At 41.5% G+C, this 22,881-nt stretch overlaps 1 protein-coding gene across 1 annotated transcript in view; it reads right to left on the minus strand.

Annotated features, from left to right (window-relative positions):
* The window catches only part of loxl2b (lysyl oxidase-like 2b), a 38,260-nt gene extending 19,989 nt beyond the window's left edge, over positions 1-18,271 (minus strand). The window contains exons 1-4 of the mRNA XM_079160921.1: positions 18,159-18,271; positions 14,880-15,239; positions 13,828-14,003; positions 1,647-1,858 (exon numbers count right to left, since the gene is read on the minus strand). Of these exons, the coding sequence (XP_079017047.1) occupies positions 1,647-1,858; positions 13,828-14,003; positions 14,880-15,228 (737 nt within the window). The 5' untranslated portion in view covers positions 15,229-15,239; positions 18,159-18,271. The remainder of the gene's footprint in view (positions 1-1,646; positions 1,859-13,827; positions 14,004-14,879; positions 15,240-18,158) is intronic.
* Between the last annotated feature and the right edge of the window lie 4,610 nt (positions 18,272-22,881).

Raw genomic sequence — 22,881 nt, forward strand, 5'->3', positions numbered from 1 at the left:
TTTGTGAAATGACTCCATACCATTGCATATGGGAAGTGTAGCAATGTTTTGGAGCTTTACCCATATTAAGTGCAAGGGTAAAACAGCGGTATCTAATTTTCAGTAATACGTTGCTCAAGGGATTACAACTTCAAATTCCGCAATCAAATGAATACGAATTCCAGTAGCGATTAATTATGTTAACGTGTTGGAGGTTGTCTTACTGGGAATTTTATCGCACTCTAAAAGCCTGGCCGATACCTAGCAGGCTAAATATCTGGGTCTGTCGGGGGAGCTAAAACCAATGAGGAGCACAAGACACGGGTTGAAGGGGGAGGGGCTTGTAACTGGGTGCAATGGGTTGCATTTGCACCACAGTTGTTGTTGTTGCACCAAAAGGAAAATAGTTGAGAAGTAAAGACATGTGGAAAAAGGCTATTTTTTTAAAACGTGTGCCAGCGGTAATATCAACAACCATGAAACTGATCATTTACAATTTAGAAAACTCTACAGTGCGCACACACATTACAAGGGCCCACATCTTGTTCATGTCTTTATTTAGACATTTGAATTTAAATCTGGCATTCTCAAAGTGACCCTGAATAAAGCCACACAGGAGCATCGGCACAGGAGCCAAATCAGGATGACGTTATCGCTCAAGAGACAGCCTGAAAAAGCAGATGTTTCACTGGGCTGAAGCAGGAGTAGGCTGACACGTAGAAGGGAAGATAGGGAGCCGCCGTGCTCTGCTGTGGTTTCCTAACACGGAGAAAACTTCCAGCCCAGGCAGACAGTAAATTCAAGGATAACTTGAGTGTTGGATGTTTTATGGTAAGCCGTGATTAACCTGTGGCCGCTTGGCTGCAAGCTTCGTCATGTAAGCAAGATTTAGATCCCTCGGTAGTCGCTCACACATCGCCACCGCTTCGTGGAATGCACTAATGTTGGATATGCAAGAGTCAGTTTGAGTTTCAATGTGCTGTATTAAGGCTTGTGATGTAACATTTGATCCACACATTGGAACATGTAGAAATTGGAGTTACGTCAACGTACTTTAACCCTTTAACAATGACTTCTGGTGGTAGTGTTCTTGAATGACAACAATTGGACTATGTTTCATCATTAGTTTTTACAAATGTATCACACCGACACCGTTGGACTGCTAGAATGTTTGGAGGCTGGTCCCTACAGGACAGGCTGTTAACTAAGCGTACAAAGCAGGTACCCACCCCAGGTTCCCAGACATCCGACCCCAAATGCACCCAAAAGTCCTACGTTGTGTGGCCACTCAAGAGTTAATTGCTAAATCAGTGATACTAAACCTGCGTCCCACCGGCAAAATCCGGTTCGCAATAGGGTGCAGAATGTCCAAATTGGTAATGAAAATATTTTTTGTTTTACTATTAATGTAAATAAGGTGTCAGAGTGAATAAAAAAAGAATGAATAGACAGTTTATGAAATAAAACAAATTAAAAAGATGTAATTGTGTTAGTTGGGCCTTTTAATGTCCATTCATTGTATTTGACAAATATTATTAATGCATGTTTATTATCTGGCCCCTGGCCTCCTGTTACTTTGCAACTGTGGCCCTCAAAAGTTGAGTATCCCTGCCTCTAAATCCTCCTCTGCTCTTTGAGGGCCACACTTGCAGTAGTAGAGCACTCACTTGTAAACTCTGGCGTTGTACTTCCTCTCCCCGGGGAAGCCAAACATGCCACAGATGACTCTGCCGTTATGCTGCGTCCACTCTGTGTTACAGATCTGCTTCCATTTACCGCCATCCTTGACCTCCACGTAGCCCTCTGTCACAGGGATCCGCTTACGGTAGGACGATAGGATGGCTCGTATGCGCACGTCCTCCACTTGAATATCAAGGTTCTGTGGACAAAAATAAAAAATGCAAGAAACTTGCTTTAAAACTTTTAGATCCCGAGCAGAGCCCAATTGGGCTCTAGAGGGGGGGTGACAGAGTGTACACATGTAGTAAAAATCACTTTTGAGAACGAATGAAATGATATTTTAAAATATTTCAAAAACGTACATAACGAAGAGATTCTGATCAAATGGACCATGTAACCTATTTTAATCACTCATAAACATATATATACACAAAGTACTTCAAGGTACTACAAGTACTACCACAATTTCACCTATTTCTCACCAGGAGAAGGCGAGCAATGTTCTCCGTTATCGGTCCCAGCCGCGACCTACGGCACTTTCACACACACACACTTCATATCCCGGACCACGAGGAGAACACACTGCATCGAACTGTCGCCTCCAAATTATTCTACTTTAAACCGTTATAAAGTTACTATTGATCTGCCACAGATATCAACTCAGCCCATCATCATAAACATTGAAATGCTCCGTACCTTTTAGATGTTTCCTGGATGAAAATCCCCCCAAAAAAAAAAGAATAATCCATGCCGGCATATCGAAGCCGTCTCTCTGCTGTGCTGTTAAAAAAACTGAGTCTCTGACGAGCTTCTATGACGAATGAATAATAATTTCAGTTTTGGCCAATGGGTTTGACCCATGGGGGCGGATCACAGTTTTCGATTAATTTATTGGCTTAAAATTCTGTCAAACAACTCAAACAACGAATCACTACACTGCCCAGACTCTTCCGGGCTCAGAACTGTAAGAATTGCGCAAATCGGCCAATCACAGGCTGTGTTAGGTTCAAATAAATCACGTAAAACTGAAATTCTGACGGAAATTAGCCATATTTTACAGGTTTTTATATAGCACAGGCAAAATGATGCCAAACTGCTGTATTAAATAGATTGAACACTATTAGTGATAAAAGAAGTGAAATATAGAGTTATATAGTATTTAAAAGTCCAATAAAAGAGCTATATTGGCTGCTTCTAAAATCTGAATTGACGTTGGCTGACCAAAGCTGACCGGCATTGATTTCTCAGGCATACTTCACTCTATCAAAGCCAATTTTTTTTTAAAAAGGACAAAAGACATCTTGTGATATGATTTGAGAGAGTTTAAGCCTTGGACTGCATCATTTCAAATCAATAAAAGTGCTTTTCTTTCAGGCGAACCTGAACATTTTTTATTTGAGCTGTGTGTTATATTCATTCAGCATTAACCAATAACATATACACTGATATGTACATATATAAAAAAACTATCACAAGTGTTAGTGTTATAATACCATTGAAATTATTCAAATAGACCTTGTAGTTAGCGAGATAAGCCCCTTAGAGTGTGGGTATGAAATGTTTGAGCGGAGGGCTCAAAATAGGCTTAGTGGTTAAAAGGTAATTAATCACAGACATAAACATATAAAACCCGTTTTTTTGTAGTGACAAATTATTGCTGTTCTTCTTACTGACATGTTATTTGTCAAAGTATGCACATGTGTTTATGTGTAATCCAATAACAAAGATGTGTTGGTCCATTTCTGTATAGTAGACGAATTGTACATGTTCATTTATGTCAATTTAAGAGCCACCAAGTGTTTTGTGTTTTTATTTTCTGGCTAGACAGACCTCTGTGATCTGATGTGACAGATCACAAACAGGTTATGCATCTGTCCTGACTCTGAACCCCAGGTCCACACTGCAACCACAGCCGCTCAGCCCCGTGAGCGCTGCTTGCAAATCTTCTCCAGATTGCTCAAACACTTAAGCGAATCACCTTATTGATGCTTAACACCCCACCAGCTGCCCTGCAACTGTGTTTGTCTTTAAAAGCCGAAAGTATTCCATTGCAACATGTGCAACACGTTTAAGTGGAAAGCCTCAGTCGGAAGAAAAAATGAACAAACTCAGCATTGTGAGTATACACGTGCAGTAGGAGGCAGTTAAGGTGACTGCCTTTTCTTTCCAAAGGCACTACCTCTACACCATCACCAACCCCAGACTTGAGTAGAAGAGGCAACGGACCGTCCCATACTACTACGCAAGGACACCAAATGTTTTACTTTCACTAGCCCAGTTGCCCAACATCCCCGTTGAGCAACGAGCAGCCCGGGTTTACACTAAACCCATGTAAACTGCCTACTTTGAGATCGTGTCAATATTCACAATGGATTGGATATATATATTTAATGTGAGTGAGGGGTGGCTTGTAATGACATACCCAGAGTTTATTAACCCGACTATGCAGTTACCCTCAGTTCTATTGGGCGTTTCAGCAGCTTTCAGCTCAGTGCTGTTTTTCGTTCACTCTTACTCCTGTTATGATTCCTATTTTTTTCTGCAGCAGTGTTTGTAGCAAATTTCATGTTTCTGTGGGAGAATCTGAAGATATTGAACGCTAAAAACAGCTTCCCGCCTGTTGTGTCAACATTCCTATTTTGTGAGATATTTAAAGATATTTTACAGAACTTATTTCCATGCCTCATATAGCATAAACATACGGTTTGAACACAATCAAAAATGTAAGCAAAAACCTCTATCTGATTTGATATTGTATTACGCATCAGTCTCCTCGAGACACATGGATCATTTTTGTGTCTATGTTTTGATTAGGAACATTGATCAACTCAACAGTTTTCCATCTTTGTAACTTTGAAGAATGGTGTGTGTTTATCAGTGTAAGCGTAGAAGAGAGTCCTCTGAGCATCGAAGCAAGACTCGGTCAGTGGCCTGTTAGCTCGCAGGCAGTGTGAGGCCGTCAAAACTCAGCTCAGAGCCTTTCCTCTCAGACTATTTTCAGGGATTAAATAAACATTTTCCCCTCCAACAGACCAAACCCACATTCTTGTGCTACGTGACAGTGCAGGCAGAGGGGAGGGAGCTCAGTCTGGCAGCAGGGGGGAGTACGTTGCTTTGCTCAACAGACAGGCCAGTTAAGACTCCTCTCATATACAGCCAAGAAGAACCTAGACATCAAATAATGACAAAGTAGGGTTTCCTAAATTGGCATTTGCCTCCGGGGAAGGGCAGAGGCCACCAGAGCGAAAGGTACAAACCATCAGTCTTGCTACCCTCTACTTTTTTCTCCCAAAGATAACCACATTAATCATTCTGGTCAGAGGCAACGAGGTCTGGACTGCAGAGGGTATGAAACTGGATAGAGGCTGAAATCATGGAACATGCTAATGACTGGAAATGTGGCGATGGTGACCTTGTCTAGATTTACTGGATGTACATGTACACGACTCAGTGGCAGACGAACGTTTTGAGTTGGGTCAGTAAGGAAATCCAGACTGACTGAAGATTCAACCAAACAGGACAATGGGGTACTGACGCAGATTGCTGTGGGCATGCTGGTGCTTAAACATCAAGAGTCTGAAGAACAGCTACTTTTCTAATTTATTTCAAGATCCAACTTGTCCCTTTCCCTCCCCTGACTTTTCAGAGATGAGATAGTCATCACATGGACAAAAACAGCCCTTTGACTGCAGAAAAAAGAGATTTCTAACATGTGTGCCTTGTTTCAGCACACTCCGGGATAGGGGGCCCTTCCTGAGTCTTTGCTTGTCCAGGAGGAAAAGTGTCAGAGATGGAAAAGCCATTAGTGGGATGAGTTGGACCGGAGTGGTTAAGGGGCCTCAATCTGTTGCAACTCAGATTCCTTTTTACAGAGGCTACTTCGAGGTTGTGATACATATTTTTCTATTACCAATGCTTTAAGCCTAAATTCCTCGATTTGGAAGACTAATTACACCACTACACTCATAGTCATGTAATTAGAGGCGACGGGTCAATTGGGGGCAAGATATTTATCATTACTCTACAATCTAAGGTCAGTGGCTGGATAGAGTTTTAAAATGGTGTTGGCTCGAGATACTGCTGTGGGGATGTGTGGCCCATTCTCACAATGTCAAGTGCCCAAAGTGTGGGAAAACAACAATATGCATGCCCAAAGCCTTTGGCAATGAGAATGGATGGTACATATTTGATACCAAGTGGGCTGACACCTGTTGCCCCGCAGCAATTTGATTGGCTATTTGCTAAGTCCTTGAGCTGTTGTCATTGGCTTGTAGTTAGCTGAAGTTAGTATTTCTTTAACAGAAGATAGATACTGCGCTGTGGTCTCCATTGACAATGTGGATTATCTTCTGCAGCACATTCTTTCTTTGACTTTGACTTTAATGTTTCCTTTCAGTTGGAATTATAAAAGGGTTTGTTTTACACCTTAAACAAAACCCTTTTCCATTTTACTCATACTGTTGTTCGAGGTCTCTGAAAAAGGGGGCTGAAAAGTCTCTGAAAAAAGGGGGATGGCCAAAGACCAAAGGCCCAATAACAATAATAATAAGTCCCAGTCATTTGTTTCTCACTCTCAACAAGTCACTTGGGATACAAACCACGACATAATTCACAAAAAGAATATCCAAATACGTTGCATAGTTATGGACTATTGTTTCAGTTACTTTATATTGCCCACAGTAATCTGTGACTACTAGAAGAAGAGTAAACCCAGTATGCCATAGTTTTTAGTTTTCTCTACAGTCCACGGCAGAGTCGAGACTGCGTTTGCCAGAACAAATAAAGTGCATGGAACATATGGTTCCAATAGAGGTCCTGAACAAGTCTCTCTGCCAGCAGAAATCACCTCACATCCACAGCAAAATACCATGCCGCTGGGTTCACATGCAGTGTGATATTTAGTTGCACGTATCTTTCTGAGAATTCTAATGAGCCGCAGCCTTTTTCAGGCACGTCTGCTGTCCCTATCTGGACTTCAAGAAGGGAAAACAGACCAGCTGCAACGCAAATTGAGGATAACGTGTTTTCGGAGATAGTGTTTAGAGAATGCAGGATGTCCGTAGTGTGCAGTTCCTCCTCAAAAATCCATTAAAGAGCTTTTGTCAACAAACTGAAAGCAGATGTTTCAGAAAGTCATTAAAAACCCTGAACTGGAGCGTAAATTAAAAGGACAATGATTGAATGGAAATAAACTACTTTCATGTGGCATTGAAGCTGAAGTGACAAAAAAACTTGTGGAAATCAAAGACACACTTGGGAGTGATTTCAGGGATCTGGCTGGCGGTACTGCTAGTCTCATTCTGTATTTCAAAGTAAACATTCTTAGCACTTTTGTCTGTTGACAAAGTAAATCATTATTAGAGCCGACAAAGATGACAGGGTGACAAACCTACTAAATACACAACAGCAGTTTAGACTCATTGGTCATTTGCTCCTCTGTACTGTATGTAAAGTTCTGGCAGGTGAGATATGCAATATGCGGAAGGTTTTCAGTTGGTCCGTACAGAGCCGAAACACAAAACCCTTGTGCACACACAGTTGGCGCTGAGGTAGAAGAACAGGGTTCCCTTTGCTAAAGAAAACTACATACACAAGAAGCACTTGTTTACAATCAATCGCTGTGGTTGTATTTGTACTTTCAAATGTAATTCCTGACATTTACCAAACATATATAGATCATATTAGAGTGTCTATATAGCAGATTTTATTGGCTGTACTTGGCCACAGCGGTGCTTTGAGCTAAATGCTAACATCAGCAAGCTAACATGCTCCCACTTACAACAACAGCATGACGTTCACACCGTTAGTTTTAGCTTGTTAGCATGCTAACACTTGCTAATTAGCAGTTTTGCAGGTACTTTGTTGTATACCAAAAAAAATGCAATGAATTCAAAAGTTATTGAAATATTGCAGTATGGACCGACTGACATTACCACTACTAGAGCCTCACTAGCAGCTAAAAAAACCTCTCTCGATGTCCACTTACTAGCTTTTTGCACATAGCGTATACAACACAAACTTCATCGGATGGAGCAACTCCAGTTGCTTCTCTGGTTGGTCTGGTCTTTATAATGATCATGTGATGTTTGAAAGCTCCACAAAAAGCTTGTGAGTTGTCCTTGAATTGGGATTGTTTTGTCAAAATCCTATTCCTAAGGTCAAGAATAAACTTTGATGCTTAGTTTTAAAATTGAGTTCAACCGTAAACACTGGCCAGATAACAAGTGTTAATTTATGTCAGCACATGTGACACATGTTACACATTGTGACAGAGAGAAGAAAGGAACAGCTGTGGAGAAGAGCCAAAGAAAAAACTAGCAGACGACATAGCTTCAACAACATAGCCGATTAAATGAGACGAATCCCTTCTGCACATGGCTAGAAAAACATTAACAGTCAGAATAATTAAAGGCATACTGCCTATGACGTTCTTAAACATAAAATGATCACATTGTCTGTGAAAGCAATTGCTCTGCCCGGAGAGAGATCCTCCACTCACACTAAAGTCAGGCGGAGCACTTTATTTTAGTCTCCACAGGCTAAACATCCGCCCGCGTTGCACTGTGGGAATGTGATGCCTGGGGGCGAAAGCTTTTACATAGCTGCAGAAGCATCTAACAGCTATGTGCGAAACAATTAAACAGTTAAAACCATTGTAAGGTTGTGACACAAAGGGAAGACATGTATTAATCTACATTCATAGCGCGAATGTGCTGACGGGCTTACAAGGCAATTTACGGCGCCCTACCGCAACATCGTTGGAGATTTACAGGGAGGAAAGTGGACGATTTGACCTTAAGGCCTCGGAGGGAAAAAATGACTAAAGAGGGGAAAATGGGAGCTGTAAACTCTGCTTGGGGTGACTTCATGGCTGCTTATAATCTACTTATGAGAGGGCGAGCAGCAGAGAGAGAGGAAGGAGGGAGCATGAGAGAAGAAAAGGAGAAAAAAAGTGAAGATGAAAAATGCAAAAAGAGAGGAGAGTTCCGGATCTAGTGTAGAAATGGGGACTCTATGTATTGTGGCAAACCAGGGAGAAAAGCTGAGCAGACACAGCCCAGGAGGCGGATCCCCAGCCTCAGGTCGGGGGAGGTGATAGAGGGAGTATACTACCCAGTGCAGGTGCTGCAGCCACTAGGCACATGGTCACACCTGCAGCCCATGAGCTAATTAGAAAGAGCATATGTTCACAGGGCTGAGCAGCAGCAGCGGAACAGACTGGGCAGAAGAATACAAGGATCTCCTGAACCTCTGGAGAGGAGCTGCAGCAGACAGGAGGTAACTCAGCGGACTCACCTCTCTCCTCTGCTCTGCCCAAACAGGACGGAGGAATCGTCTCCCACTGGGTGTAGACCAAAGGCCAAAGACCCCGACCGGGAGGAACCTTTTGTTGAGTTTGACCCTATACCCATTTACCCTACCCTGCTTATTAAAGGACACTTTTTGTTACATGGTTACTGTCTCTGAGTCACCTGTTTTAGCTCTGAATCTTGCTTCCACGTCCCCCGGGTTGCCACAGTATCTATGTATCAGCCTCGCAAATGACTCATTGTAATGAACTGGTCTTTGTGCCATCTGTATGGACGAAATGTTGATGACCCAAAAATTAAGGAAATACATTAATAAAAAGGAGAAATGAATAACATTGTATTTACAACTCTAACCACAAATAACAATATAAAAATCAAAAAGCGGAGTCAATAGAGTGCAGAGCTCAGCCAGGTGAGACTTGAATCTCACCAAGTCGCTACTCTTGGCAGCGGCAGCCAAGACAATAATAATAATAATAATAATAATAATAATGGGGATTTATTCATCTAGTTTCAGGCCTATAACTTAAGTGGATCATAACATATCGGGAATGGAATTAATCTGGTGCTCCGGGTTCAAAATGAGACCAAACTTTTCCATCAATGTCAGTTTTAGAACCACTACAAAGGCAGAAAATGTGGCCTGCAACAGACTAGTCAGGCCATGTTTTGACGGTGACTAAGTGGAGAGCAGGGCCTTCCTTCAATCAGAGGATCGGCAGTTCGAACCCCGCCTCCTTGAGCTTGTGTAGAAATGTGATAGAATCTGAGTTGTAAGTTGCTTTGGATAAAAGCGTCTGCTAAATGACTGTAATGTAATGTTTTTAGGAAAAGCCTTTTGCTAGTGAAGCAGTTGTTGATCACTTGCGTCCGCAGTCGACGGTATAAAACAATAAAATTGGTCTTTTAAAAATTGTGAATCAATGCAACCTAGAGAGGTCCTTCATAAATATTCATAAATGTGCACAAAATATATTAGGCTGATGGGTCAAGCAGTGTGCAAGATAGGCTGCGGACAGACACACACAACCGAACGCATTATCTTACATCTTGCGAGGGACGAAAACAAAATGAAATAAGCCGCTTTAGCTCTAATAATATGGCTGTAATATATTAGTGCAATAACTGAAGGAAAGGCTGTAACTATTGACAATTGTTTTCCTTTTGAAATAATCCTGCAATTTCTTTCTCGATCTTTTTGATCATTAAAAAGTGGAAAAATGTTAATGATGCTATGCTACGCAAGGTCCTACAGCCCAAGGTGAAGTCATCAAAATTGTTTGTTTTGTCCAATTAAAAAACATATACATAGGTATTCAGTTCATTATGATATAAGACAAAGACAAGAATATAGATGCCGATGGGATGCCAGAGCCAGGTAACGCTCCTTTGTTTTTATAATCAAATAATCGTTAGCAGTTGATGAATAATCACGTCAGCTGGACAATAAGTAGACACTGTTAAAAAATAGAAGTTTGAAAAGGGACACATTCCCCAGTGAAAGTCAAACTGATGTGTGAAAGTTACTAATAAACAGTAATTCACAGTGCAGATGTCTTTAGAAAGTGAGAAGACTGTGTGAGAGTCCAACATTATGTCCCATTTTCAAAAGCTTTTGATGATTTATAATTGAGGACGTTTGCACCAAAAAAAGCTACAAAGATTACAATACTCAGCCCTAATTACAACTCTCCAGCCTTTCTCCACGGCCGACAGACAGTTCTATAACGCTCCCTTGTGCAGTCAGTCTCCACACCAATTAACATTTCCACATCAAGTCAAATGTCTAAGAATCTTCCTCTTTCCCAGGCCGCTCCTCAGACATTTCTAACTGCTGTTTTTGTCCCTTTCTGAGTAGTGGACTTGAATAAATCAGGTTGAGAAATCTGACTGCATCGCTTTTCACAACATTTGGATAAATGCAGCGGCCTGCGGGACCAGCGAGGACACGGGCACTGCCAAACATCACATTTCACGAGCCCTGGAGTTTCTTCATGTTGAAATTGGTTTGAAGTGGAATGTAATGCATGCACACGATCACAGGTCAGACCTCTGTAGCCATCTCTGCGTAAACCGAAATGTTGAGGCGAGGCTGCAGACTTCCTCGAGGCCTTACAGGAACACACAAATAAACAGCGGAGAGATGTGACTGTATATATTCCAGAGAAGCAGCACTGAACGCAGTTTGCTGTGCAGCTGACTGAGACACGATGCTAAATATGCAGTCGCTGGAGTCCAAGCAAAACACATGAACCCCTTTGACCACAACCGAACGAATTCATGGAACGAGATGTTTGTTTCCTGGAAGTTTACAAGTCGGTAAAAAAAACTTGACATTTCAACAATGTGAGAAGACAAAGCAGTCATAGAGAGGAATCTGAACACACATGTCAAAGGTCAGCAACACGTGCGTGCAAGAGGTTCATGTTTCACCTCCCTCTTAGCTCACCCTCCGAGTATTTCCTCTGTGGTGGACTGGCTGGCTGTTGTACTGAGATCACCTGAGAGGGCAGCGGTGCCTCTATTCAGGCTCCTAACCACACTGAAAGTCCTAATTATGCCGTACCGCAACATGTCGTCATGGCTGTTATTACGCGCTGGAATGAGTGGGGTGAGTCACTACCACTTTCATTTGATAAGGCCCGGCTGGCTGTGTTTTACATGCCCCGAGCCCTACGTGACTTCTCTCAGTGAATGGACTTTTTTTTTTCTCAGCTACTGTCCTCGCTCGACTCTAGACGTCTAGACCTCTCCAGTCGTGCTCGCTGGGGAATCATAATCTTTACCATTTGTCTCTGTAAACCTGTGTGCAGGAAGCCGGCTCGAGGTATCCCCTCCCACAATGCAGCGTTAGAGGGGGGCTCGACTGATTTTACACATCATTTACAGACAGGGGGTGAATTGGCATTTGCTGTAATTCAAAATAACTACATAATAATGCTAATTTGTAAAAAAGTCTGAATCTTTGATAGTTCCGGCTGCAAGACGACAAGCAAACAACTTTTAAAATGCTTGTCTTCGGAATGGAGTTTAGATGATTACTGCAAGGCTTCGCTAACATTGTGTCTGCTCTCGGAATAGCCATGAGTACTGCAGCGACGTTATTGTTCATACCATAGATAAACGTATGGCGAACCACAGATAATGGTACATTTTGGGGCCTGTACAAATATGAGGTAGAGCTCTGGGTGCTCTCTGACAGCTTGTTTCCACCATGTCTGACTCAACAAAGCCAGGACGTCAGCGACGACAGCAGCAGAATCTCGACACCCAGTCGTGTGCCAGACAACAACGGGCAACGAGCTTCAACTCACTATAAATCTCTGTGAAGTAGAGAGACGCTGCAGTTTCATGTGACCAACCCATATTGTTTTCTCATTGTCATTTGATACCTTGTTATTGTGAAAGAACGATTATGGCTCACAAGATCTGGAACTCAATTGCTAGTTTTTCAATTCAAGCCAACCAGAACAACGTCTAAATCCTGACAGTTGCTTTTGAAAAATAAATAAATAAATAAATACATAAAAAGCTCTGCTAAAATGTCGGTGCATATTTTGAGTGCCTTATGAAAAATGCTTTAGTTGTTTTTAAAGAAGTAGAGGAGAGGGTCAGAGAGAGAGAGTTAGCTCTGGTTTGCAGTTTGCTCATAACGTTGGAATGTGGATCCATGAGGCCTGCACAGCGAGCAGAGCGATAGCGTTCTGCTTTTGGTGGCAATTAGGTCGGAGCTTATTGGCCGGCCTGGAGAGCGATGCTCAGCGGAGCCTTTGGAAGGGTCCGGACGGACGACTCTGACAGTTATGAGTGCAACACCTAACAATTACCAGTTTAACTTCACTTTCACTGACACACTTTCACTGCAGGCTATTCAGAAAGGTTATTAAACCAGAGTCACTTTGGGTGATTGGCTTCAAGTGTACGGAGCTGTTTCCAGCCAACACCTAGGTAAGATGTATTACTTAAAGGGGGTTTAGAAGTGCAACTGATCCTGTCATAAGGATTGTATGCCGTTTACTGAAAACTCTGGAGGACATTTGTCAAGTCTGAAAGAAAAACCTGAGTGATGTCATGAGGGTCCTCTTGAGTCTAGGGATTGTCATAGAAAGTGTTACAAACTGGGGGTCTGGTTTAACACGCTAGAAAAGTCACCGTTAAATTGTATCGTGGGAAACGTAATCCAGCGGTTTTGGAACGTGACCTATACCAGGCTCTAAAAGTGAGGACATCCCAGCCTTTTCCTTTCGTTCATTCTGTTTTAATCTGTCTGTCACAACCAATATGACACGGAGAGCACAATTCTACAACAAATTATAAAGATGATGAGATGCATGATGAATGCAGTAAATGTTAATTCATTTGGGCTTCAACAGCAAAATAAGTTCGGAAATCCATCACTGATAACAGCCTGTGAGAGAAAACTTTTTGATAAATAGTGCTGTAAAATGGTGCTCTCCAGCTGTGCCACTGCTCCCTGTTGTACGCCAGGTGCTAAATATATAATGAACATTGTGACTTCTTCCATATCGGCCCTGCCTGAATACAGCCATAACTAAGATTTATGTACAGTAACAGACTCCCTGAAAGACAAAACTCCATTACCAAAACAGATAGAAGAAGGCAGTTATGTTGCGCATTCAAAGTATGAACAGGGTTTATGAGACTTCAGGTGTTCATATATATTGTAATATATGGAATGTATGACTTACATTCCACATAAATAAAGCTTAAAGTCTTGGCAAACACATGTCCTTTGGACAAACAGTAAATGTAAAGGAAAAACAGCAGAAGTTTACAAAAGGTTCACAAAGCCTCGAAGCGAAAGAAGTGATTGATGGAGTGAGTGAGGTAAGTTCACCTCGACATGGTTGGGGAGGGTGTTGACAAATTTAAAGCCCGGGATTCTCTTGTCGCTGCACACCACGCCCACGTCTTCACTGTGTTTGCAGTCTGAAACGCCGATTCCATTGGAGGGACACAGCGCCAAGGTCTTTTCTTTGCCTGTGCAGTGGAGATTGTCGAACCAGATGGGTCCTGAAGAGACAAAAGAGAAATACGTCGGTGCTTTCATGGGGAGGAATTTCATCTCTTTGGTAGTGGAAGCGATGGAGAAATGGATTTCTTTTGAAGGCAAACCTGGTTTCTCCAAAAGTGGAGAAGCGTGAAGCAGTTTCCATTGCATAGCGATGATGCATATGGGTTCCTTCAATATACTGCAGGTTCAGTCAGTGTTGGCCTTGTATTAAAAATGTAATGGTATCCATTTGTATTGATATTTGTTACAGAACGTAACATGTTGCTGTCCACTCCCCTCAAATAGGGCAGCTTGGTCAGAGGTTACACATCAAACTATGATGCTCTACGAGGCCAGTGTCATGGCGGGAGAAAAGCAGGAAGTCAAGTGAAACCAAAAAGTCAGTGTGGACTTATTTTAAGTTGACGATACGTGACGTTATCACATCGGTTACAAAAGATACAACACAAGCTGACTTTAACCCGGGAGACAGGTGTCCGTGTCCCGTGTGAAACTTAAAGTCAACATTGACATATTTAAAGTTACGCACATTACAGAACTTTATTATGTTGTTTAGGTAACAGAGCTTACGCAACATAGCCTACTTACCTACGTAACAAACATATTTGAACCCAAACTACTATCCTTTCATAAGCCTAACCAAGTAGTTGTATTGCCTAAACCTAACCAAGTTATATTTAGAAAAACAGTGCATGCACCTAAAGAGGGGAAAGCTGACAGTAGACAGGTACATAGAGCGTCATAGTTTGAAGCGTAGAGTCACTGACCAAGCTGCCAGGTTTGAGGATTGTGGAGGTAGAAAATGTTCACATACTGAATGTTTCCAACCCGCAAAGAGGACAAACATTGACAAAACAGTGCGTTCCTTTACCTACCTTGTCCTTTCCCATATTTTGAAGATGGTGACCATGAGGTGGCTTCCAGGTAGCCCAGCTCCCTGCACACCACCTGAGCGGCGTGGATAGTGAAGTCGTCATCACAGACAGTGCCCCATTCGGCGTTGTAGAAAACCTCCACGCGACCCTCGTTGTGTTTCCTCTTGTCCCCCGCCAAGCGGAGCTGGATCCTGGGCGTGTCCGGCGTCAGCTGGGGGGCGCTGTACTGCTCCTGTTCCGGGTCAGGGAAGCCCGGCGGGTAGCCGAGGTGTTCGTACTGGGCGAGAGCCAGCTGTAGTAGCACTAACAGAACGACAGTGCAGCGGGGCGGACACCGGGTGGTCGGCATTTTGACCGGAACTGATGAAAAGAGAAAAGCATTCATTAAGTTCAGATGGTTCTTCACAATAGTTTATTGGAGAGGAATCAGACTGAAGAATAAGTATGGGAAGGGACATCTCGCCATGTTGTTGTTCTACTTGGAATATTAAAGCTGCACTAATCCATGTTTTCATCCTGACAACAGATTAAATGTCGATGTGTAGTATGAAAGAGGTCACTTGTAGCGACAACCCCTCTTAGAGAATCATCACCCGACGTTGCTGTTCCCGTTTTAGCGTCCATCAGCTCATTGCTTTGGTTTTGGCCTGTACATGTTTTGTTGGTTCCCTCTCTGGCAGCTGTTTTTAATGAAAAGGCTCTGATAAACCTACTGTATGCTTCTCGCCTTGCGCCAAACAGACGACGAAGTTAGCAAATAGCATTTAGAATCTCAAAATCAAGACATTTCCCGTAGAAGTTGGTGAAGACCACAGAGCTAATATATGAAGTTAATTAAACAACTCCAAGTTGCTAATGTTGCTCTGCTAGTTGTGTAAAAATCCAGTAGTTTGCTAACATGTTTGGACAGCTTCACAAGGCGATGATATGACAATGTTGCATTTTTAGCTGAAGCCACTGCCACCACGTGGTGAAAAAGTGTGTTTATAGCAGCTTTAAAGTAATTATCTGAATAAAGACTGAATAAATAAGATTACCTCTTTTGCAGTCAATTAAGGGCACTGTTCACAAATGAACAGTATTCTTTTTTAATACTTTTTCAAAAAACATAAAAATTCTAAAAGGTATTACGTCCTTATGCAGCACAGGATTGTTCACATGATAGAGGACACCTTCGTCTTTACAACAGCAAATAGAAACATTTTCAAAACTTGCTATGGCTTGAATTACTATTGTGATGTATCAATAGATGGAATAAAGTGGCTAAATATTAATGCTACTATGTGGAAAAAGCTGCACAACTATTCAAATGACCATGTCTGAATGAATGTGTCTCAAGAGCTAATCATTCGTTATTTGTCTCTGCGATAACTTCAGAAAATAAGTCCAAGAATAGCTGGACTCAAGCCTGGAACAGAGCTGCAGGGTGACGTAATGCCAAACTCCCACAGAAAAACACATGATTTATGGCTATAGGCCCCCGCGTCTAAGAGTAAATCACAATTCAAAGCCGGACTGACACAACCACGAGCCCATGGTCGGACAAAACGTGACTCAGAACACAACTGAAATCATCCACAGACTCATCAACAGCTGTGTTTCCACGACCATTACATGTTTAACATCACAAGCTCCAAATCTTGCGCTTTTGTGTCAAAACATCTGGCAAGGAAATGATGATCCTTCAACTGCAGGGTTTCTACTTTCCTCATAGTAACGTGGCAGTGCTTATACAAGCTGGAAACAACACACACACACACACACACACACACACACACACACACACACACACACACATTACAGAATGAACAGATGGAACTGAGCCCACAGCCTCTGGGTCCGCTTACAATGTGTCAGTCCTAACAGCGATATTTTCACTAGAGGAAACATGGGCAGTATACATATAAACTGATGTTCATTCAGGCGATGCTTACAGAACCAAACTTTCTGATTGTAAAAGAAAAAAAGATCCCTTTCATAATTTTTCTTGTGTGAAACGAGTTGACATAAAGAGAGCATTAGGATTGGACAAAGCTGCAGCCGCTTAGCAACATCTAATCTAAACAGAGAAAACGTATCCAGGATGTTCTGGCTCCCCTTTTCACATTCAGCACAAAACACAATCTCAAGATCTTCCCTGAACCAGAGAACCTGTAAATCTGAAACCTCTGCTGCCTTTCTCTTAAGAAACACTGACCAGATGTTTTTTGGAGCGAAGAAGTTCATGAGAATATTTTGGAACAAATGCTTTCAAAATGACTTGATGTCAGAGGCATCATGCTGTGAGGAAGGCCAGAATGGCTTTTGGGTCGTATACACAAACAGCTTTCACCTTCATGGAAGTCAGTTAACATGAGTCCCACCTCCTGCTGGAGGGGACGATTTAAAAGGTCAAAATGTCAGTTCATAAGAATGCCCACCACTCGTCTCGTGCACTATCTGAAGCGCTTCACTGCAAGTAGACAAAGAGCAGGGCTGGGATTTTAAGTAGACCAAAAAGGTTTGACAGACCTCTTTTAAAACATTTTGAAAGAAACAAAGAAAACTGCCTGATTCCTATGTATTGTCTCATAGGTGCATGTAGATACATGTAGAAAAAAAAAGGCCTATTTTTCATTCAAAAATATTTTCCAATCATGTAGATTATTTTCATTATCGCTGAATATGTTAATTACTTTTCAGACTAATCTTTGCATCCTTTAGTCAATTGAATGAAATAAAAAAAAAGCTCATTAAAAGTTCCAGAGGCTCAGGTGACATCTTCAGAAGTTGTCTGAGCAACAATTGAAAACCCAAATGGATTCAATGTATGATCCCACACAGAGCAAAGCAGCACATCCTCACCTTACTGACAGCACAGCACATGTTTGGTGTGATTGCATGATAAATAACTTAAACATTTATCATCAAAATGGCTTCCAATTCATTTTCTGACAATCGACTAATTGGTTAATTGACTAAAAGCTTCTGTAAGTAGTGATCAAACTTAATGCACTGTGAACTACCCACGTGTTTAAAATGATGTAAAAACTGAAATAAAACAGTCTGTTTCTGTCATTGTAGCTCAGATCTACCTCGGTCAGACTTTAGAAAGACAGGGCAAAACTTTAAAGCATGACGTATATAACCACTAAAAGTCACACACGATGCAAACGAAAGCATCTTCGCAGGACAACATGATAACTGACCATCGGACATTTAGAAAAACAAAGGCTTTAAGCTCTGAGTGTTACATTGTTGAGGTAACGCTCACGTGGTTTTAGCTCTAGTTGAACTTACTTTCCGTGTCCCTCCTCGGGCTGCGATTGTTTTACAGGCTGCAGAACAAAAACCTGAAGTCAGCTGCTTCTCCCCTTCTCTCTAAACTTTCACTCTTTCTCCTGCAAAGCTGCAGCTGCGGAACCGGAGCGGCGGTGGCCCCGCCCACTGACGCCCACCTTAACGATGACCTCACCGCAGATGGCCCGGGACGTGGAAATATAGCGGATCCGACCGTGAACACACTCTTTAGTTGAGGAGCGACCGTGCTGCCTTCAACATACTGACATTGGTAACAACGCTGAGGCGATTGTTGAACAACCATGAAGAAATGGATCGATGGGAGAGCATCTTTTTAATGGAGGAGTACTGGGCAGAATATGATTTCAGTAGATAATATGTAAACATATGCATGATAAACCGACCCAGTCTGGGGTCATTAGTTGTCCCTTTAGCTTACACAAAAATGGTGGAACTACAAAAATAATACTATTCAAGTATTCGCTTGTAATGACTTTTATTTTACACTTCAGAAACGTTACAATCTTTCCAATTTATATATTTTTTTAATATTTTAGGTTTTAGTGTATATACTGGTCATTGTATTTGAAGGGGTCGCAATATTCTGGTATTGACGATAACCATGTTTTAATAAAGTGAAATATTGGTATCATGGTAACAATACACATATGACAATATTGTGTAAATAAGCCTATTCCAGAGGCGCTTGAATCCCACTTTTGAACAGTAATGAACAGACTCTCCTCCTCCCTACACTTGTATTTTGAGTGTAAGAGCCAAAACACACAATAAACAAAGTTAAAGATGAATTTGATTGATGTTATTATTTTATTTATTTGATCACATTTTATATCACTATTGACATAATATCGTAAATCATTCATATCGAGGCCATGATAATCATGTAAAATCTGATGTCATATTTGGCCCCTGGCAGTGTAGTTTTCTATGATATCGTTACCGTGAAATCGTTTGCCCACGATAATCGTGTGTATATTGTGACAGCCCGGAGCCGCCCTGACAACCATCAAAGCATGCAAACGCTACAGTGAACAGAAGCAAAGAATCCTTACAGCCAACATTAACCTGGAGGCTAAAGAAACTAGCGTTAACGTTACGTACACACTAACACAATCTAGTTGTGTTTCCACTGCAACGAAACGCTGTTTTGAGCAGAGAAGCTCCGATGAACCCCACTAACGGCCCAGCAACAGCAAGCACGACAGGCAAAGTTAGCAACTAGCATGGTGGACAAAACATGCTACAGAGCCACATATCTAGAGGAAATAGTGGCAACCAAAATGAGGTTTTATCAGGTTGTCAAGAATACAACTCCAAATGAATGCTAATATTGCTCCGTATGGATGTGTAAACAGGCAGCTGTTCGCTAACAAGCTTGCCACAGCAGCTTGTTTCTGCTGCGCAACAGGTTGAAATATTAGTCTAGTGTGCTGAGGTTTAGCTGGACAAGTTTCAGGCCTCAAATTAAACAAAAGAACAAACAATACCTAAACTATTTGATTATTGGTTACATTTTGGTTTCATCAGTGTTCAACACGGGGCGTGCAAAGAAAACAAAGTAGGAGTATGATTTGTGCTCTTTAAACTGTTGCTAAACTCACGGCAATAAAACACTGAATGTGCTCCGTTGGATTTCCAAGTGCTTTTGGCTGGAACCAAACGGCTGGAAGATAATAAACTAATTATTGTGTGTTCTTATTTTGGCTTCTGCCTCGTTTAAGAAATTAACGTCACAGAGCTCTGCTGAACTTGAAAATGTCTCTCAGGCTTAATTATGAAAATGTGCTGTTATAATTATTATACATGTGGTGCAATACATTAATAAATAGTAACATTATTAACAAATTGTCTCAAATTACATCACATCTCTGCAGGTATTCTTTATTATATATACCACCTTCTCATGTATTTGACCTCAACTATATTTCCGTAAGTACATGAAGGCAACTTTGACCTGTCACGTGTTGGAGAATATTTGCCGCATCACAAGAGAGCAGCATAAATCCTGAAAGTGTTGAACCGCTTCCCTGGATGGAACTCTACTCTACTGCCACCTTGTGGGAAATTGTTTCTTCCAGCAATGTTGCAAACTTTGTGGCTGACAAGTATAACAAAATGTCAGCTGAAGTTCCACATCATGTATAATCTGATTCGTTTATGTCTCATAATAATCATCATTATCTGCTGGTCACGTGCTCCTCGACTTTACTGCACTGCTGCTGACGGTTCTTTCGCTTCTGAGACAAAGACCACACATGGAGCAGTGACTTGATCATGATCAGTGGCGCGTGAACTCACTTCATCTTCCCCTCTTTCATTTCTGCACAGCCCAGAGTGCAGCTTTGACTGTCAAGGGGAACATGTGAGACAAATACGAATACAGCTATTATAATCAGGATTACCAGCAATGTCATGGTTATGTGCCAGACTACTTCTTGGCCAGGAGCTGAGTCTAAATTGGTTGGCTACAGACATTCATGTTCCGCCCAGATTTAACTGATATATGTTTTGTTTGGCTAAACCTCTCATCAGGACGGAATTTCAATTTATGAAGTCTTGGACAAGCGCTTGCTGACGTAGTTATGTCGTGAAATACGCTAACGACATTTCTCTTGGATGGAATGGAACAGGGCTAAACAAAAACATATGATTGGTTGACGCTTTGCCGCTTCATTGGAGCACAGTTGAAAACAGGTCAACATTTTTTGTTGAGCAACTAGCCCGTCACACAGTCACAAGTGTTGGACGTCAGTTTGTAGCTTCATGTCTCCGGCCTTCCTTTTAAAGCAATGACTTGTAGCCTGTTGCTGTGTCGCTCATAGTGTGAACTCAGCATAAGATGGTGAATATGGAAAATAATAAACCTACTGAACGTCAGCATTGTGAGCTTGTTAGCATGCTGACGTTAGCATTAGCGCAAAGCAAGACTGTAAGTACGGAATTGATACCATGTGTTAATAAATGAGATTTAGAGGTGCTATGAAGGCTAATTGTTTTTTTATCTTTAGACAGAACCAGGGTTAGCTTGAGATTTACCGTACAGACACAAGAGTGGCATCGGGTCATCACTGTGTCCAGGGTCGTATGTTATCATTTCATGTAACACTGTAATAGACCAGTAAGGGCTGCAAACGGTTAAAGGGAGATGTACGTTTCAAATGCAGTTTGAATGGTAAAAATGTGTTGCAAATTTTAGATTACAGGTTTAAGCATTAAAACATCACTAGGGCTTGTGTTAACTTATTCACCTAGGTAAATATACACTGAACATTTGACCTAGAGAAAAAACACTGCCGACAACATAAAATCCCTTGAAACATCTCCTAAATGTGTCATATTAAGCTGGGGAACCCCCAAGCTGCATAGAACCCTGGGAACACAGATACGCTCCTGTGTTATAAATGTTCTGGTCTAACTCTGTAAAAAAGCATGCGTATTTCACAAAATCTCAATCTATTCCTTCAATGAAGACATTTGTAGGATCAACACCAGTCACCCTCAGTCCTGCAAGGTTACAACCGAGCACCATACCTCCCCACCGCTTCATTAGAATGGGAGTTCTGAGCCTTCACTCAATGGTGTCCTGCTGTAACTCTGTCTTCTGTGTCTTATGCGTCTGTCAGTGGGACGTCTGATGTGTTTCACCGGTTTCACTCACGCAACTCTACGTTGAGCCCTGTTCCGTACACATTCACCGCGGACTTCCCTCGGAGGTTTCTCTACTTCTGTCTTTTGTGATTTTGGCAAATAAAGTACTTCAGCAGATATTTGTTATTAAGGTCAACTGTCACAGCAACCTCTGGACAGCTCTAGGCATGTCTGGGAATAGTATCAGCCAAATCACACCTATGGCTAACTATGTCTCGTTCTGTTTTTAACTTAAGCGCTACATTCCATGTCATTGAGGGAAACACTTCAAGAAGTCTTGAGAGGATGAGATCAGCGGTATCATTGGTTACAGTCTCAACAGAAGTTTGCATGGAAGAGTTGAGTTGAAGCTCAAAGATGGAAACCCTTACATAGTATGACAACATACATTTTACATTTCCGGATTTGTGTAAGACTTAACATTACAGTGTTACAGCAAACTCTATGACAAATAATTTATATATACAAAAAAATAGCACGTCATCATTCAGTATTCATTTAGTTTAAACCTGGTATTTTTGCACATTAACAGATAAAGATCAGGCTACACTGATATTAGTATTATACTATTAGTAGAATTAGATTCCAGTGGTGCCTGCGAAGGGTTGTGTCCGACTCGTGTGATCCAAAAAGAGAAATCTAATCATATCCTAAATTCACAACATGTTTTTATCCAGCAAAATGTTCTGCTTCAATCCATATTTGTTGGCGCTAGCCTTTCAAAAACGTTTTTACTGCCACCAAAAAATACAACATACGAAGGGAGTGTGTCATCTTTGTCAGCAGCGACATGGTTGCAGATTGCAACCAACTGAATATCGTTATAACGTTAATGTTACTACTATTTTATGCTCCATCAGACATCAGTTCAACCAAATTTCCTTTCTAAATTATTGAAATGATTAAACTCTCTTTTTTATATCCTGTGATGTTGTAATAAAAAACAATTTTCTGTGATAAATTTAATGACAATTAATCTAAGCTTTTTGGGGGGGTTTTAAGTCGGAGTACAACTGTGGCAAACATTTTTCAGTTTCATAACATTTAAGGTGAT

This window comes from Pholis gunnellus, assembly GCF_910591455.1.
Source record: "Pholis gunnellus genome assembly, chromosome: 6".
Taxonomy (NCBI): Eukaryota; Metazoa; Chordata; class Actinopteri; order Perciformes; family Pholidae; genus Pholis; species Pholis gunnellus.